The 19,455-nt window shown below is 29.6% G+C and overlaps 1 protein-coding gene across 1 annotated transcript; it reads left to right on the top strand.

Moving 5' to 3' along the window:
- Positions 1-12,354: 12,354 nt before the first annotated feature.
- On the top strand, positions 12,355-14,618 carry LOC100814933 (receptor-like serine/threonine-protein kinase At2g45590). Its single transcript, XM_003529938.5, has one exon. It carries the CDS (start codon positions 12,538-12,540, stop codon positions 14,437-14,439), a length of 1,902 nt encoding a protein of 633 aa, XP_003529986.1. The 5' UTR covers positions 12,355-12,537; the 3' UTR covers positions 14,440-14,618.
- The last annotated feature ends 4,837 nt before the right edge of the window (positions 14,619-19,455 follow it).

The following is a 19,455-nucleotide window of genomic DNA, read 5'->3' as shown; positions in this document are numbered from 1 at the left end:
CCTTGATAAGCTTAGATTCTTCTGTAGCCTCTGGCCGTTTTTGTTTTAGTTCACATCTGTCACTTGGCACCATAATTTAGAAATCTTATCATGCACTAAAGAATCTTTTCATGAACAAAGACCTAGTTCATAAACAAAATAATAATCATTTCCAGGTCAACAAGGTCATAATGTGAAGTCTCAAACAACAACAAAAATATATAACTAAGATTGTGTCACCTAATTTGTAGAGTACTCATCATCATAATACGATTTTGTTTTTAAAAAAATCAACTATAATAATGTTTTAGTTGTTTTTAGATTAAATTAGAAATAGATTTCTATTGTCGTAGTACTTCTGTATTCCATTATTGATGTTTTTTTATTGGTAAATGGTTGGTAGACAAATTTTAAAACAAAATCTAATGATAAATATTGCAAGAGATATGATAATAAAAATGCTAAAACTTTGTTGAACCAATTGAAAAATCCATTGATATTAGTTGGGCGTGAGTAACCACTGTCACTATCTCTAGTTATAAATTTATCACACGATAAATAAATAATATATCTACTACTGGCAATGTAAACATTTATCATTGACAAAGACATTAACACGGTCTCTATTCTTAATCATGCTTTCATCATTCACAATATTTTGCTTAAGTGGTCTAAGTTTTATTTCATTTGGACTAACAATATGTAAATAAATGATACGGATGAGAGACAATTTTTTTTATATTAATTCCAGTGTGTGTGAAATGGGCCTTCAGAAACAGAAGAAGCAAGATAATTTTTAAAGTATCTAGGTTAAAGAGTGGAGCAAATAAGAATTTATCGTTTTTTTTTTCTTTTTTGGTACAGAGAATTTATTGGTTCTAATTTATAACATAAGAATAACTTTAGTTTTAATATTATCTTTTTTAACGGTAAAACAAATAGATTTGGAAAAATTACCAACGTGAAATATAAGTCATACTTCATTGTTGCGACTTCTACGCTTTATGGCAACCGTAAAAAATTGCTCTTAATTATTTATCGTTAGACATTGTTTGTGACCGTGTAAAAAAAGTGAGAGGAAGTCAAATCATACTCATAAAATACCACTTACTTTATATTAATAAATTTGTTAAAAACCATACTAATTCAGTAATTTCAAAATGAAATTACACCGTACAAAATAGTTATTAGAAATCAGATATGGGACCTTAGGTCATAGAATTATTCGCAGGAATTAAAGTATTAAAGTATGTGTCCTTCACGGGATCATTATGATGTAGATGAAACGTATGATGAGTTTTGTCCACTACTCTGCCATGATTCACAGGTAACCAACAGTTTAAGCCAAAGGTGCCCCTTCACCCATACACCATTGTTAATTCCTTTGGTCCTTTCTTTCATATAGGAGTCAGATGGCATGTAACATCCTTCCATGGAGCTTTAAATTCAAAAATGAATTAGCATCACTGTACCTTCTCATGGAGATTTATTGTATCTTTGAATTTTGGTATATAACGGTACACGATGAAAGATATTTTCTTTTCAAAGCATTAAATAAAAACATTGAGACTGCAAATTAACAACAATGTGTCAAAATCCCAAATTGGCCCTTAGCTAAAGAAGGAAATAGAAATGCAGCAAGGAGTAGACACATTGGGAGTGACTCAAGTGAATTCATGAAGCTAACCTAGAGCTTTTGGAATTGGAAGGAATCATTTGAGAGGCACAAACCCTTGTTTGTGAAGATGTGAAAGTAGTCTACATGCATGTTTGGATAAGTTAATCAGGAATTTGTAAATCAACTTACATCAAATTATTTCATTTTAATTAATGATTTTAAGTTCAAGTCATGACATATAGTTATATTAAATATTTGTAAAAAGAATTTTATCATTCATAAAAATTTTACTAGTTGAAATTGTATTATCTCTAATGCAAAATATTTGTGATTTATATAGTAAAATAAAATTGAATAACTTTTAATGCTCAGTCTACTTTGGAAGAAAAATATTCTTTCTTTGCATTTGTTTTATTTTGATAATACTTTTGAAAAAAGGCTTTAACAATTATTAAAAACAAGCACCAATTGGATTGTTTCATAGGCTCATGATATGAGCCAAGGCAATGAGATCCGTGGTGTCCAATAGATTGCCATTATTAGTTATTTTTTCAAATAGTAGTTGCAAGAAGATTATTACTAATATTAATAAATAGTAAATGGTTTTGTAGCATATCAAAGATTTAACGAAACAAGAAGAATCAAGAAAACTTTTTTCCATTTCCAAAAGAGGCTTCTCATCCTTTGTGAGGACATCTCTTAAAAGAAAGGTTAACCTAAAAACAAATCCAATAATTGACAAATAGTATCCGTGTAAGATCCTATATATAATATCTTATTTCGGTGTATAACAAATTGACAGCACTTCACACCCTAATAAGAGTGTTTTATTTTTTCAAAATAAAAAATAAAAATGTTGAATGGTCCACTGAAATGAAAAAGAATGTCAAGAATAAAATGGAGTAGAATGGCTTATATTTCTTCTTTTCAGAACATGCACAAGTTATGTGAGGGAGAAGAGGACAAAAATACAGTAGAGCAGACATTAATACAATATTGAACAAATCGATCAGTAATGTTCACATAACCTTATATACGACAACTACCTCGTTCTCATTTGAACGTTAATACAAATGCATGTTGTGATATTGAAGATGCCAACAATACTCATCACTCACCCGCAAGAGATATCAATCTGTTGTATGAAGACAAACAACACTGTCCCATTCCTTTATCATCGATCAATGTGGATGATCCATTTACGAGGCTGTAGCCAAATATAACAAAATCTTAAAAGGAATATGTTTATTGAAAAAAAAATAAGAAAAAGAGGACCTATTCATGAGTCTAAACCGTCACAATATTACATATACCATAAATTATTAGGCTCTGACTTTAAGTCAGCTTACACATTTAAATTACAAGTTTAATTAATTATTAACATCATTGTATAAATATAATATATAAATTAATTAGAACGTGGGTTTGCTTTGCTCTCTAACTCTATAATTGCTTGTAACAAAAAAAAACTATAATTGATCATGTATTGTTTATTGTTTATTGTTTATTTTGCTACATTTGATCATTAATTGGTTTGCATTTAATTGATTGTATAAAAGAGTTCGATCACTCTGATAATCAATAAAATTAACCTCTTAACTAAGAAGCATACCCAAATAAGTACATCTATACATGAGACAAAGTATGGTACTCCTAGATACAACATTTTAAAGATTATAGTAAGACGTAATACGACCAACATATAACCCATAAAACTAGTACTCCATAATACTACTAGCGTAAACCTTAAACATGATATCCAATGGATATAGCAGAGCTCATAACACACATTAAATTTATGAACAAAAAAAAATACAAGTTCAATTTTCGTAAGATGTATCCATTCTAGGGAGTGATGAGAAACCGTAAGTATAAATAAATCCCGAACTGAGTTATTATCATGGTTGTTAATAAAATAAAAACCTTAAACATGATTATAAGGATATAGCCTTGTGATCTGAATATCACATGCCTAAATCCTCTATTTTTTTAAAAAAATTGTTAATAAGTACCTTAAGAAATTAGTTAAAAAATTATTATATAAATTGTAAAAAAAATTTATCAACATCCCAATTTTTCTTCTTCTAACAAAAATAATTCCTTAACCAATGTTAATATTTACTTTTTTAATAATAAAACTGTATGAATTTACTCTCTTCAGATCTTTCAAGTTACAAGGTAAGGACCTCGTATGCTGAACCTCCCTTTATTAACATAATTATATAAACGTGCAAATTTTAATTTAGAACAAAAACATTAATATTTCATAGATCAGCATTAGTTATTGAATGCATAATAGTAATTATTCAAAATAATTAAGTTTATGTTAATTTAGTTCTGTTGAAAATATTAATTAATGTAAAATCTTTGATATCTTTGTGACGCCAATACGCGATTCTTAATCATTTATTAATCTCTGAACAAGTGGATCTGAAGCATGTTGTTTGACAGGCAACTTTCGAAGGAATATTTTCACGTTCAAATTCAGTTGCACTTTTGGACCCCCAAAATGGGGGGGATAAAATACCAGTTGAATTGCAACTTCAATATTACTTTTTTTTTCTTTCTTTCTAAATGCAACCTCAATATTACAACAATAAGTTTAGTTTTCGTTCGAGATCAATGTACTTTATATTAATTTTGTAATGAGAATAAATAAAAACTATCTTAACTATTTTTATTACATAACTTAATAATTTTACTATATATAACAATTTATGATTAAATAATAATATAAAATTTATATTATAATTATATTTAAGTTAAATTTTATAGAAATAGTCTAAATATTTTTTTATATCAATGCACTTATGTGTTTTTAAATTAAATATTATCAATAATAAACAAAATTATAGAACATTTTTTAGTTGTATGGTAAACATATATTTAAAATCACCTTCTTAACAGATGAGATTAATTAGCCCATCCTTTGAAGATTGGTGAGTTTTATTAGTTTAAAAACTAGTGTTTAAAAAGTGAAAAATATTTTTTTTATGAATTTTAAAGACAACTAATAGATTACACAAAACATAACAAATTTGTTTTTATTTTGTAACTTAATAGTCTACAATATATTCTTTATCTCACGAATGATATAATTTAAAAAATAAAAATATGGCTAATTTTGCTATATTCAACCCAATATTGTGTTCCATTTTTAAATAGAATTAATAATATTATACATTGAGATTATACTCGATTTACATGTTATACGTATTATACATTGACCATCAAGCATCATAAAAAGCTTAATGTCTTAGTATTAATTAGATTCTTAAAGAAATTAGTTAAAAAGTACTGAATATATTTTATTAAATATTTTAAATTACTTGAAATTATGTATCGATTGATTTTTATATTTTTATGGAACAAATTAATTATCCTTTTAACTATACTCTTAGAATTTTAAAAGCTAGTATTGCCAAAAAGTCATAACATGATTTAACTTCTTAGTTCTTATATGTATTGTTCGTTGTTCGGTCGTCTATTTGAAACTCTTCCTCAATAAGGATGAAAATCTCCCTATATATTTTTTATTTAAGAAGTTTAAAAGCTAGGTTTTCCTTTTCTTCTTATATTTCTTTTTTATTTTCTCTTCCTCTTTTGATTAAATAAAAAAGAAAACATAAAGTAAGGTCTTGGACATAATAATAATCAGTTAAGCTTTGGAAATATCGCTCTCACGGGTCAGCTCTGACCCCCGACAACCATGGGCTTCTACTTTTTTAAACTAACCTATGCTATTAGAAAGTGGGCCTCACATGATATATTCCGATTTCTAAATAAAATTATTATTATTATTATTATTTCACAAAATTCATAAAGCTTTTCTGGATAAGATCGTGAGTCTATAATATACTATATATAAATATAATATGGGTTTCTGTATAAAAATATTGTACAACTTTTTTTTCTCTGAAAAAGAACAATATTGCATGTTTTCACACACACGCTATTACCTCTTTTTTTTTTTTTTCTTTCTATAGGAGAAATAAATTCAGGGTCAAAGTCAATATATTATTGTAGAGTAAAGGAAAATTGATACCACTTCACAAATTAGTTTTAGGTTTCTTCATTAGGCCATGGAACTTGGTGAGTGAGCTGTGAAAGGGTTACTTTTACTCTGTTTTATTTTTTGTTGTTCTCGAAAACCTTTGCCACAATACCTTTCACATTAAAGTGAATTGGATTATGCGTTGGCTTCGTTCGTCGCATACTTGTCCCAACATTCTTTAAGCTACGCTCGTTTTAAGGACAAAGGGGTTTTAAAATTGTAATCCACTCAGATTCAAAACCCGTCTCATAATAATAATAATGATGATGATCACTTATGGAAAAACAAAATATTGTCCTAAAATAATTATTAGTTTTTAATATAATATAAATTATTTTTTATTATTTTTTATAATATTGATAATATGGACTACAAAAATTAAAAAACAATTAATAATTATAAACTTAATTTTATAAAGTTGTTATTTTTCTTCATTTATTTTATTATTTTTTCTTCATATGTTTAAAATATCCTAGATTCACAATTATAACGGCACAAAGGCGATACCATTTATTATATTGCAATTTCACCATTGGTGGAATGTTATTAATATTGATGTCGCATAATGTTGACATTCTTTATAATTTAAATCGTGTGTCTATATTTTTTATTTTAATTATATATTTAATTAAATTTTTTTATTTTTAAAATTATGAAAATTTTATTATGCTACTATGTTTTTTCTACAAATATAAAATTATCATTTTTATTTAAATATTTAGGACTTTATGATGGATTTGAAACATGGAAGACTACTACTAAAAATTATAGGCCAAAAAAGTAAAAAAAAAATGATAAATTTTAAAGGATTTTACAAAGACAAGTAATTGGGGTTTGAAGAGATAAATCATAGTAGATGTTTAAATATGTGAATCGAAAGAAAAAAAAAAAAAGATGTTCAAATATGTTTATTTTGTGTAGAAAATAAGAATATAAAATTTTCAAGTAACAGAAATTGTCGATATAACTAAATTTACTTAATTTGAGAAATATATGAACTTAATTATCTTGAAAAAAATCGAAAGAGAACAATCATGAAATCAAAGTACAATCATGTCTATTATTATTTAGCGAACTTTAAAATGTTCTTAAGGTAAAATATTATTATGTGGAAAGATGGCAGGCAATGTAGGTGGTTAATATAAAATATCTTTTATAAATGAAAACACCCTTAGTTGGTCTAACTTCCATTTATTTTTTATGTGTATATCTTTTTTATAGAAAAAATAGTTTTATTTACATGTCTATTTATAAGTTTTATAAACTATTAATAATATTTTAAAATATATTATTATAATTTTCAAATTCTTAAATATGTTACACATACATCTATCACGGATAATAAAGAGAGAAATAGTTTTAAAAATAAAAAAAATCATATAAGATAAAATAATAATTATATTTTTAAATTTATACGCTATCTTTAAAATATATATAAAAAAATACTGATGACTAAATAAGCTTTTAAGTCAATATACATTAGCAAAAATGATATGTGAATATGATTTGACCATTTTGATCATTAGGTACTCTTTTTCAACGACCTGTTTCTTAGGTAGCTAAAATCTTATCAAAAGAAGTATCAATGCTAAATACGTAATTCTCCGAGGAAACATTCTAAAAATGAGTTAGTATTTATAATTTTTAGATGAATTTAATTGGGTTATAATGACATTGTAATATTTTTATATGATTATTTAATCATAGATTATAGTACAATTAAAATTATTAATTTTATATAACATTATTTTAAAAATTGTATTCAAAGTGATTTTTGATTGATTAACTGCATAAATATTTTTAAATTGACGTGTCCCAAAATTAAATTCCTTTTATATGAATTTTATGTAACAATAATTTCACGCATCGACCTAAGAAAAAATGTCTAAGCATTTATCATATTCAAAAGAGCTTAAAAAACCTCATTTCACTCTTATTATGGGAAAAAAAAGGATAATGATATTTTCAAAAGGGAAGATTATAAGCCACTTGATGGCTGTTACCTATTGGCACCCACCCTACCTAAGTATGAGTCGATATTATCTTTTTATCAAATCATCATGCACTTGTATACTCATTATTAAACAAGAGGTCTTATATATCATTATATAAACTAACACATGTAACGTAAATAGGAAGTAGGACTACAGCAACCTTGCCCAATGTAATTTATCTATGCTTGTTAATCAAAAAATAAATTAAACGAATCATTATCAAAATAAAATTAGATTTATCTCCTATGGTTTGTTTGATTTGATGAAAAAGAAGAGAAAGGACTGTGGATGGAAACATTGGAAAGAAAATATAGAAATTTTTAATCCTTTCATTATTTGGAAGCATCAAAAGAGAGAAAGTAAGGGGGAAAAATTAGTGAAATTTCACTTAAAAATTTATTCCAATTTGGAAAGAAATGAGAGAATAAACAAGTACGTATAAATATATAATACAAAATTATCCTTACCTGCATATCATATTTTTTATTTGAGATATTTATATAATTTTACATATATATATATATATATATATATATATATATATATATATATATATATTTCTTTTTTCTTTTCACTTTATCTTTTACCAAATAATTTAAAAAATCATTTCACTTTCTACTTTTTTTTTCCTTTCCCTTTCTTTTCTTCACTTTTTTATCCTAAACCAAAGATACCATTCAACTTTTAATATGTAAATTTATTTATTAAATTATCATAAATAATTTTATTTAACATTTTTTAAATTTATAATAGTGCAAGCCTTTATCTAATAAAAGAAAAGATACAAAAACATAATAATAAATAATACGAAGAAAATAAACGATAACGTTAATTACTTTTTAAAAAATAAAAACACTAATGAGACTTGTTGCATGAGTGTGTGAGTATTTACTCTTAAGATACTAGTATTGTTAATTAAATAATTATTAAGTTTTAATTCTTTAAAAATATATTAATAATAAATAAATAAGTTTTAAAGACCTAAAACCATAACTTCAACCACATGAACCCGACCGTAGGCAAGTGTAGGAGTGTGGGGAAAAAAAATTGGTTCAAACCGAATTTGTTTTGAAATCAACCTGAATTAAATTAGTTTAAGGTCAAATCAATTAATTTAAAATGATCTAAACTGATTTTTAAAATAAGTTTGGTTTGAATCGAATTATTTTTCTAAACCAATTAAGTTATGCAAACTATTTTTTTAGTTTTTTAATTAAAAATATTTGAAAATTAATTTGAAATTAGTTTGGTTCGTAAATCAGTTTAAAATTGATTTATATATAATCAGTTATTTTAGATCAGTTTAAAAGAATCGATTCTTTAAATTAAAATAGTTTGATTTGATTTATTTTTATCGATTTTTGCACACCCCTAAATCAGGATGATTTGCGCCACAAAACACAAATATTAAACAGTGGGCTCGATTTCTATATTGAATTAATTGAATGAGCATAGTACACACTTTAAAACGGTCAATGGTGATTTAATACTTAATACTATATATTATAAAACGGGTATCAGATTTGGGGTGTTAACTGTTAAGAGTGGACTTTAGGGTCCACACAATTCTTTGTTACTCAACTTACATGAAAGAGACTGTTTGTTGTGTTATTAATTGTTTATTACTAATTTATGCATGTATCAGATAACTTAACACTGAGGGAAGAGAAAAGGTGCTAAAAAAAGAAAAGAAAATAGTGGTAAACGAACAGCATGCAGCATGCAGCATGCAGCATGCAGCATGCTTGAAGGTCAACCCTTTTTCTGATGTGAGACTGATTCACTGTGACTGAGCCATGAACATTGCTTTCTGCTGAAGCATTGCATTTGTGATAAGTGATAACTCATCCATGTGGCTCCATCAAACCAGTATCTCATTTCAGGATTTTGGTTTACATGTTAGTTAAGTTCAGTTTCAAATACAATAGTTAATTTGTTTTGAATACGTACGGTATATATTTGAAAATACTAATTTAGAGAAATCAATTGATTTATGAATTATATATATATATATATATATATATATATATATATATATATATATATATGATGAAATTTAATTAGTAATTACATTACTACTTAAAAAAGTTATATGCATTTTTCATTTGATCTTGCTCATTAACATATGGTTTAATAATTTTTCATTTCTCACAATAAAAAATATTAAAATACATTTTGTCCTAAAATAAGTGTGGTTATAAGTTATTTTATACGGATAAAAAAATTTAATAAATAAATAAAATAGAATAATAATTTTACAAAACTAATATTATTAAATAAATAAAAAAGAATGATATTAATATTAGATTCAAAAATTAAAATATTGATGAAAAAAACCCATTAATATTACATTAAAAATTCAAATACAATATTTATTTTGCAATATTTTTTTTTAAATATAACATTTTTCTTAGGAGGAGGAGACAGTAGTATTGTAAAATATTCAAATTAAAATATAAAATTCAATATAAGTATTACTTAAAATAATGTATATATTCTAATTATGTTTTAAATTTTATTGTACTTCTAATGTAATTTAAGAAAATTAGATTTCTGTAAAAAAAAAAAAAAAAAAGAGAGAGAGAGAGTATTTGATGAATAACAATGGTATGCCATGGTTGTGGAACATGGGTGTGCCGACTTGTAAGGAAAAGTTGCGGTGCTTGATGCACGTGATATCAGGGAACGCTCGCCACGTGCACTTCCTTCGATCGTGTTTAACGAGATTCATTCACTTTTCAACGGGATTCTCGTTGACTTTGATTCTATCATCAAAACCAACGCTCACAAATCACATTTCACTGTTGCCACCATCAATCATCAACATTATATAAATTTTTCCCTTTATTTTTTAAATTTTAAGTTAATTTTACTCAGGAATTTTTTTTTAACCACTAAAATTTATATGAAAAAATAGGTGTGTTTAGTTTATATTTTCATTTACTGTTTTTATTTTTTATTTTCATTTTTTAAAAATTATTTTCATTTTTAAAAGATTAGAACTTTAGAAACATGTTTGGTTTGACTTTTTGAGTTTTGTTTTTAAAACATAAAAATTATCTCATTTTTATTTTACCCAAACAAGATCCTGTCTAAACTGAAAATCAGATTTTATTGTTTTCAGTTTTTGGTTTATTTGAAAAAATATTTTCACTATTACTATTTTATATTTCTAATGAAAATAAAAAACAAAAAATAACCAAACTAAACATTCTTTTAAATTCTCATTTTCAATTTCACTATATCATTAAATATCAAATATTCATATAGAAAATGAAAATTTAAGAGTTTTATAGAAGAGAGAGTTGATAAAAAAAGACTGAACTTAATTACTTAATTTTAAAATAAAATATATGTAAGAACTTATTTTAAATACACATGTATTGCTTAAAAAATGAGAATAACTAAACTACTAGGTAAGATACCTTAAAAAAAAAACTAAACTACTCAGCTCAAACAACATTTGATGGTTTCCTCCCTTTACAAACGAGTACGAATCTCTAGTTCTCTATTACGGCAGGTGAGCATTTGTCTTCTTGTTTAATATCTTTAAATATGACCCTAACATACCAACTAATAATATTAAAATAATATATTTTAACTATAATTTCTTAAAAAGGATCCTTTTTTTTAATAAATAAGATTTAATAATCAAGTAAGAATGATAAAATGACATTTTTAAGTTAAAATTCCTTTAAAATGATAAAAGTGAAAATCATTTACATAATCATGATAATTTCAATAATTTGCAAATTAACACAAATTAAAGAAATGTTAAATATCGTGTATGATAAAGAAATTAATAAAAAAAATAGATAATAACAATCTATGTGTAATATTTATACATAAACTTTCTTTGTCTCAATTCATTTTAATAAAGAATAAAAAATGTTTTTCTTAAATAGTTCAAACTGTTTTTCCGTCACTTTTATTTTATCAATTTTTTACCAATTTGGCTTTGACCCATTCATTACTGGTCTTTTTGCTCACTTGATTTTCTGTGTTATCAAAACTGTCAAGTATCAACTCAACAGGTGACTATAACAATTTTCCAACTGATTTGATCTGTTTTCTTTTAATTCTTCGTCGTCACCATACACTTTATCATAATATCTTAAGCAAGCCAAATCTATTAAAAGAGATTAATCTTTTAAATAGATTTTCAATATCTTGATAAATTAATTGTTTACTCTCTATCATAATACATTACATACATGAGTTCACCCCAAAAAAAAAAAAAATAGTGCATGTGTTTGTTTTAGATTTTTTTTTACCTATTTTAACTCAAATATCAACCTCAAAAATAAAAACTCAAATATCTTTACAGCAATTGTTAAGAGGCAGGTCCACAAACAAAAACAGTCCCAACTTGCAACTTCCTCCAAACAAAGCACTTATGAAACGTTTGAACTTTTTTCTCCAACATAACCTTACTTAAATAATTAACTATCACTCTCCAAATTAGCTTTTCTTTCGTGTTATTCCTCTCAAATGATATCATTTTAAAAGTTATATTTTTAAAACGATATCATTCTAAATCAAAGCTACCTCATTTTAAAAGAATAACACAAAAAAGACAGCAGAAAAATCAGGTTCATCAACCTCATACTCTCTCACCTTCTAAGCTATTCATTTATTATTTTGTTAAGAAAAAGGGAATCTTGATAAATTTTTATCAATATTATTCTTAAAAAGCATCCCTCCAATTATTTTTATTTGTTTTCCCCATTTATCTATCCCAAAATATCGTTTGGCCAAGGAAAGAAACCAAACCAAACCAGTAGTCACTCCTCACTGCTAGTCTCTCTACTCACTATTCTCTATTCACCTTCTCTCTCATGAATGGTTAACATTAACATTTTCATTTCCATTTCACTTTCATTATTACAACCATGCCATCGCGTCCGCCGCCACTCTCTCCTCCTGCCACCGCCGCATCTCATCGGCGCCAAATAATCCTCTGCGGCGCAATTGGCGGCGCGCTCTTTCTAACGGCGCTAATAATCTCCGTCACGATTTTCATCTACCGCAAGCTCTCCTACTCCCGAACGGCGCCGTTCGAGCACAACCAGCGCCGTTTCTCGTACTCCGTTCTCCGCCGCGCCACCAACTCGTTCTCGCCCTCCACAAAGCTCGGCCACGGAGGCTTCGGTTCGGTTCACAAAGCAACCCTCCCTTCCGGCCAGACCGTGGCGCTTAAAGTGATGGACTCGCCCGGTTCGCTTCAGGGAGAGAGAGAGTTCCACAACGAACTAACGCTGTGTTCGAATCTTAAATCTCCATTTGTGATTGCGTTGCTCGGTTTTTCCTCGGACCGGCGTGGAAAAAAGCTTGTTTTGGTTTACGAGCTGATGCCGAACCGGAGTTTACAGGACGCGCTTCTGGACCGAAGGTGTCCGGAGCTGATGAGCTGGGGGAAGAGGTTCGACATCGCGGTTTCGGTGGCGATGGGTTTGGAGTATTTGCATCATGAGTGTGACCCGCCGGTGATTCATGGTGATATTAAGCCGAGCAATGTGTTGCTGGATAGGGATTTTAGGGCGAAGATTGGGGATTTTGGGCTTGCTAGGGTTAAGAATGTGGAGGATCTGGAAATGGTGGATGAGAAGAAGAAAGATGAGGAATTTAGTGTTTTGGAGGGAGAAAGTGTGGTGGATGTTGACCGGTCGCCGGAGAGTTGTCCGGTGAGGGTTGCGGAGTATTCGGATGCTTCGCCGGTGGGGGGTGATAAGTTAAGTGTTGTGTCTGATGGTGGGGGGTGTTTTGAGAGTGTGGATAGTGGGAGTGTGAGTGTGAATGTGAATAAGAAGAAGTGTGGCGGTGGTGGTTCGGGGAGGGATTGGTGGTGGAGGCAGGAGAGTGGGGGAGGAGGGGAATCCGGGAGGGTGAAGGATTATGTGATGGAGTGGATTGGGAGTGAGATAAAGAAGGAGGAACCGAAGAGCGAATGGGTTGATTCGTGTTCGTCGTCGTCTCCAAAGGTGGAGAATGGGAATGAGAATGAGAAGAATAAGAAGAAGAAGGAGAGGAAAAGGTTGGATTGGTGGGCTTCGCTCGATGAGGAGAAGGTGAAGGGAAAGGCGAAGAAGAATAGGAAGCCGAGGGAGTGGTGGAAGGAGGAGTTTTGCGAGGAGTTGTCGAAGAAGAGTAGGAAGAAGAAGAGGGGGTTGGAGTGGTGGCAGAGGGAGGAGGAAGGGGTGGAGCAGAAGAGGAAGAGGAAGAATAAGAGGAGTAGAGGGAGTATTGATTGGTGGTTGGATGGGTTGAGTGGGGAGATAAGGAACAATGGGAGGAGGAATAGCCAGGATTGGGGGGTTAGTGGGGATGTGCAAAAGAGTGGTGGAATTAGCAGCACGCCTAGTATGAGGGGGACCGTGTGTTACATTGCTCCTGAGTATGGTGGTGGAGGGCAATTGTCTGAGAAGTGTGATGTGTACAGTTTTGGGGTTCTGCTTTTGGTTCTGGTGGCCGGGAGGCGGCCGCTGCAGGTGACAGCCTCACCTATTTCGGAGTTTGAGAGGGCCAATTTGATTTCCTGGGCCAGGCAGCTTGCTCACAATGGGAGGCTCTTGGATCTTGTTGACACTTCTATCCATTCCTTGGATAAGGAGCAGGCACTGCTCTGCGTCACTATTGCCTTGTTGTGTTTGCAGAGGTCCCCTGGGAAGAGGCCTTCCATGAAGGAGGTTGTGGGGATGCTTAGTGGGGAAGCTGAGCCGCCACACTTGCCTTTCGAGTTCTCGCCTTCACCGCCATCGAATTTCCCGTTCAAGGCACGAAAGAAGGCTCGGTGAGTGTGTGTGATAATGGTTGTTCTTGTCATGATCATTAACTTGTGAGATTGTATGGTTTTAGTTTTAGGTAAACTCTAATTGATTTTCTTCCTCACCAATTTGTAGAAACTAATGCAGAAAAGAAAGGGGGAAAAATAGTGTTACAAGCCTTATTGCATAAATCCATCCATTTCTTCCCTTTCTGATTTTTGTTTTGTTATGGTTCTTTCTATCTTTCCATCATATGACTGTTTTATTCTGACCTGGTTCTTGCTTTTTAATCTGAAAGAACTTTTTGGGTGCATGATTCTGGCACGAATGCGTGTCTTTGCCTCTACAAAGTTGTTGAATTTCTGGAAATTTCGGGTCCTTTAAAGTTGAAAGAACATTTCTTTTACTTTTGAAGCTATTTTGGCTTGGCCCCCTTTTTAAAGAATATTTTTGTTTAGTGCCTTCTGACTCTAACTGTGCAAGATTTTCAATTTTCATGACCTTAGTGTCTGCAAAGGACCCAAGGAAGATTTATTTATCTTTTTGGTTGTTCAAACTTTATAAAGTTATATGCACAATTTGCCATTGCTGGTAGTATCTAGGTTTCAGTTGCAGCGAACACATCGTGGGCCCAATCGCGTCTTCTACAAGTAATTATGATGTTACTTTGAGCTAAGTGGTGGCTCCACTGTCCCTGGAAATGAAAGAAGAATAATATCATTTTATCATCAGTGCTTGGACCAACGACAAGCCTTTCTTTCATAAGCTTTAACCCCTTGGGAACAAATAAAGAGCACAGATTCTTATCGAAAGGCTATAGCTAACCATCCTTGAAAAACCTAACAAAATAATTAGTAGTATATGGCTGGCTCTTCAATAGAAGTACAGAAATACCCTTTTATTTTTAATGTCAATATTCCATGATGCCATAGCAATGTCTTTTTCCCAATCCTACATTAGAGATCAACTTTTTCTAAAGTTTTGGGAAAGCTTGCGCTTGGTAATTCTATTTTTGAATTGACTGCTCTTACTCATATCTTGGATGACCTGTGGTTTAAGGACTCGGATGCCTGTAAATTGCTGCACAATTGGGGTAGCAAAGTTTTCGTACAAAAATTAAGTCATTTGTGCATTTGCCAATATATTGCCTGACTCTGATCAGTCATAGTGCATAATTTATGGAAATGATTTGAATTTAGCAAGTATTAGCAATTGAAGAATTAATGAAAACAAATGTAGCAATGATGTTGTAAGCCGCTGTATGAACTTCAAGGTCTGACAATATGTTGTTGCAACACTATACATCTTGTTTATCATTCTTGGTTGGTAACTTTCAAGACTTGAAATCATTGACCTCGTCTAAGATTTAACAATTTGTTCCATGCTGCCTTTCTAAAATAATCCTATTGATGTTTTTCACTTGGTATGCATCCATTCTTAATTTCTTATTGCTACTTGCCGATTTATTTCCGTGTAGCTATGTGCATAATCTTCTTGATATTGACATGATACACTGAACTAGAAATTTTGTACTTTACTTTTAACAAAACCATGTCATCAAAGAGGGAACATCAATTCATATGGCAGGTAAAGACGTACTAGATTCTGACTTTTGGGGTTATCAGCTTGAGTAGCCTAACTTGCATTGCTGAAAAAGCTTAACTTCTTGCATGTTGGGAGCCATTAAGCCAATGCGAATCAAAAGTAGTAGCAGGACACTTGTAATCATAGTGAGGTAGGCGTGGCTAGCAGAGCCTTCAATACTTATTAAAGAATAAAAAAATAAAAAAGAATTAATGAAAATTAATATTTTAATATGTGCAATGGATATAATAAATTATATAATTAAAATGTATAATTGGATAAATTATTAAATGTTTTATATAATTAAAATTTGTAATAGATAATATTTTTAATCATATAAATTATATTTTGAATTTAAGATGAACCGTTTATATTGGGTTGAAAAGGTTATTTTTAATTATTGGTATTTTTAATTAATAAAATTTAATTTATAAATAAAAATGAAAAGGATAGACTAAAAGAGATAACGGATTATAAAATCAAGAATACTGATAAAGATGAAAGAAAAGTGGTTTGAGATGGTTAAATCTTTATTGGTGTGATTGTTAAATCAAATTAAATTTAAGAATAAAATTTAAAAATACAGTTTGCAGGAATAAAAAGTTAAAATAATAAATTAAATATCCAATATAGAGAATTAGAATATGGCATGTTCAACAAGAGTGAAAATAACTTCTAAAAGTGCTCATATCTAACATTACTCTTAAAAATACTTATGTAAAACTAACTTCTAAAAACACTTTTATTAAAAAACGAAGATTCAAATTTATAATATAAAAGGAGATTATAATGTTTTAGTATATTAAAAAGAAAAATACTATTCAGTGTCTCAAGGACACTAATTAAGAAATAACAAATAGAAAGTTTTTATTGAAAAGTATAGCAATACAATGCTTTACCATTTCTAATGCAACTCTAATACTAAAATCTTTCTATTTATTAATTTTTTAACTAATTCTCTTAGGCGTCGTTGGTTAGCAAGACTTATTGTAAAATTAGTGTAATGTTTATTTATTCATTTATTTGGAATCTTGTACAATTATTTTAAGTAGTCTGCTTAACTTGCATTTGCCAAAGAAAAATGTATATATGATTGCTTAATGAATTCAATAATGTAAATTAAACTAAGACTTAGTTGTGGTGATAATCGGCATGTCCGTGCAAGTGTGTAATGTTTCTCCTCTTGCCATGTGTGAATCCAACAATGTGTGATGAATTGGAGGATGTTATCCTTAGCGCCAAAACCACGTCTAAATTGGTTGGTTCCTTGGTGGCATCACGATATGAGATGAATGATGCGTTACATTGGGTAGCTTAAATTTGCGATGCAGTTTGGAGTATGGTTGTTGTGTGAAATAAATAACTACAGAAGTGGTCCATGTACAAGTGATGCATTTATTACTACTTACTAGTGGTTGCACTGCACATTCATAAATGCGATAGCATTTGAAATCTGATGGATCACGTATCAACCCTGAGGTGTATCAAAGAACTTCGATCAGGCTATGAAATAATTAGTTTCCCCTTTTAAATTTTAGTATGTTTTAAATAATCATTTTTTAAAAAAATTAGGAATTTGTTGTTTTTAAATTTTATTTTTTATTTTGAATTATTTACCGAATTAAATTATTCCGCATTAATAAAATAGAAAATAATATTTTCAAATTAATTTTTATTATTAATATTAAAAATATTTAACGAATTAAATCTTTATATACAACTTTGTAGAGATGATTATTTTAAAATAGATGAGATCTTTATTAGCTTGACTTGTACATGGAAATGTTAATGGATAGGCCTGCTCAGGTTAACTCTTATTGGGTCGGATCTAATGCCTTCATTTAGCTATTCATTCGCTGAAGTCCATCTAAAGGCTTCATCAAACAATACCACCATGTTAAGCTCATTGAAATTTGGACCCAAAGAATGAAGGGTTATTCTTCCTACATCATCAGGAATTTTTTTTATATCCAACAATTAAAGTGAATTGGTCAAATTGTCCTTCACTTAAAATTAAAATACACCCATCCCCTCCCTTGTGTTTTAGCATTCGTCCCCCCTTTGTGCTATCCTAAGTCTCTCCTCTTTGTTCATCCCACCATTCATCTACATCATTTTGTGGATCATCTTGTTGGCGGTGTAATCTCCTGCTATTGCCATTGTCATGAGTACCCTTATCTCCTCAACGGTGTGTTTGTTTAATTTTTACTGTGTTAAACTCATACAAATTATCAATCTGTATGGATTATACAGATTACCAATCCATATGAACCTTATGAATTGTCAATCCATATGAATCATACGGATTGTCAATCTGTTTGTTTATTAGAACACACATCCTTCAACTTGCATATGGAAAAAACTTACCTCCTCTGTTGTTGTACCGCAACACCCCCACGACAATCACGAACTACGAACGAACCATCATGACAATGCACCTTCACCAAACCAACCACAACAACAAAGGAGGAGCTCACCCAAAACAAAGAATGGTGTATGAAGAAAAAAAAATAGAACAAACCAAAGAAGAAGAAATAAACAGGGGTAAGGTTAGAATTTTAAATTTATGTTGGGTGTAGAAGAATTTATGTTAGATGCAGGAAGAAAAACCTAAGAATGAAAGTTTCTTTTGCAATCCATGAAAAACAAAAAAATAAAGAGCTAGGTTGTTACTTCTTGTACCCAAAAATATGGAGAAAACATGCATTGGAGCAAGAGACCATCGTAATATGGCAATACATACAAGATCCTATTATAATCTTGCAACAAATGGGGATGTAACTTTTGCCTCACTGGTTAAATCCACTCTTGGTGAATATGTAAGGTCATGTTCATTTTCTTCAATAGAGTAAATGCACCCACTATTAGGCCACATTGTTCGCGAAAAGAAAAAACCGGAAGAAATGATTTCATCTTATCATGTTTATATAGAAGCTTGCACTCTGGCCACGGATTATGTTCAAACAAAGACTAATTATTACCATGTTTGTTGTTTCACAAGAAGGCACACCATTTCATAGAGAGGACTTGTGTAACCCATAAGTGGAACAACCAAAAACCAATCCAATGAAAGAAAAAAAAACCAAAAACCGAACGGATTAAATATATACAATTAAATCCGAAATCTAATCCAATCCAAATCGAACTTTGTACATATGTATATATAAATACTATTAGAAAAAATGACCATTCAAAAAATATGTAAATTGGATCAAAATGAGAGATATAATATGAAAAATGATTGTCATCATCCTATAACTAATTAGAACATCTGTATTTTAAAATTATTTAAACACAATATTTTAAATCAATATATTAGTGTTTTGTACTGATATAATACATTTTCTTCGTTTGTATACTCTAAAAGTATATAATTTTAATCCAAACCCTAATTGTAATGCATTTTCACCCATAAAGTAATTAATAACAATTAATTATTTAATTAAAAATCTAGTTGGGAAG

This window comes from Glycine max, chromosome 7, assembly GCF_000004515.6.
Source record: "Glycine max cultivar Williams 82 chromosome 7, Glycine_max_v4.0, whole genome shotgun sequence".
Classification (NCBI taxonomy): Eukaryota; Viridiplantae; Streptophyta; class Magnoliopsida; order Fabales; family Fabaceae; genus Glycine; species Glycine max.
This window is presented reverse-complemented; position numbering and strand designations above follow the sequence as displayed.

Bases quoted from the DNA above. Each gene is read 5' to 3' on its own strand.
- LOC100814933 (XM_003529938.5), top strand. From the start codon at position 12,538: ATGCCATCGCGTCCGCCGCCACTCTCTCCTCCTGCCACCGCCGCATCT.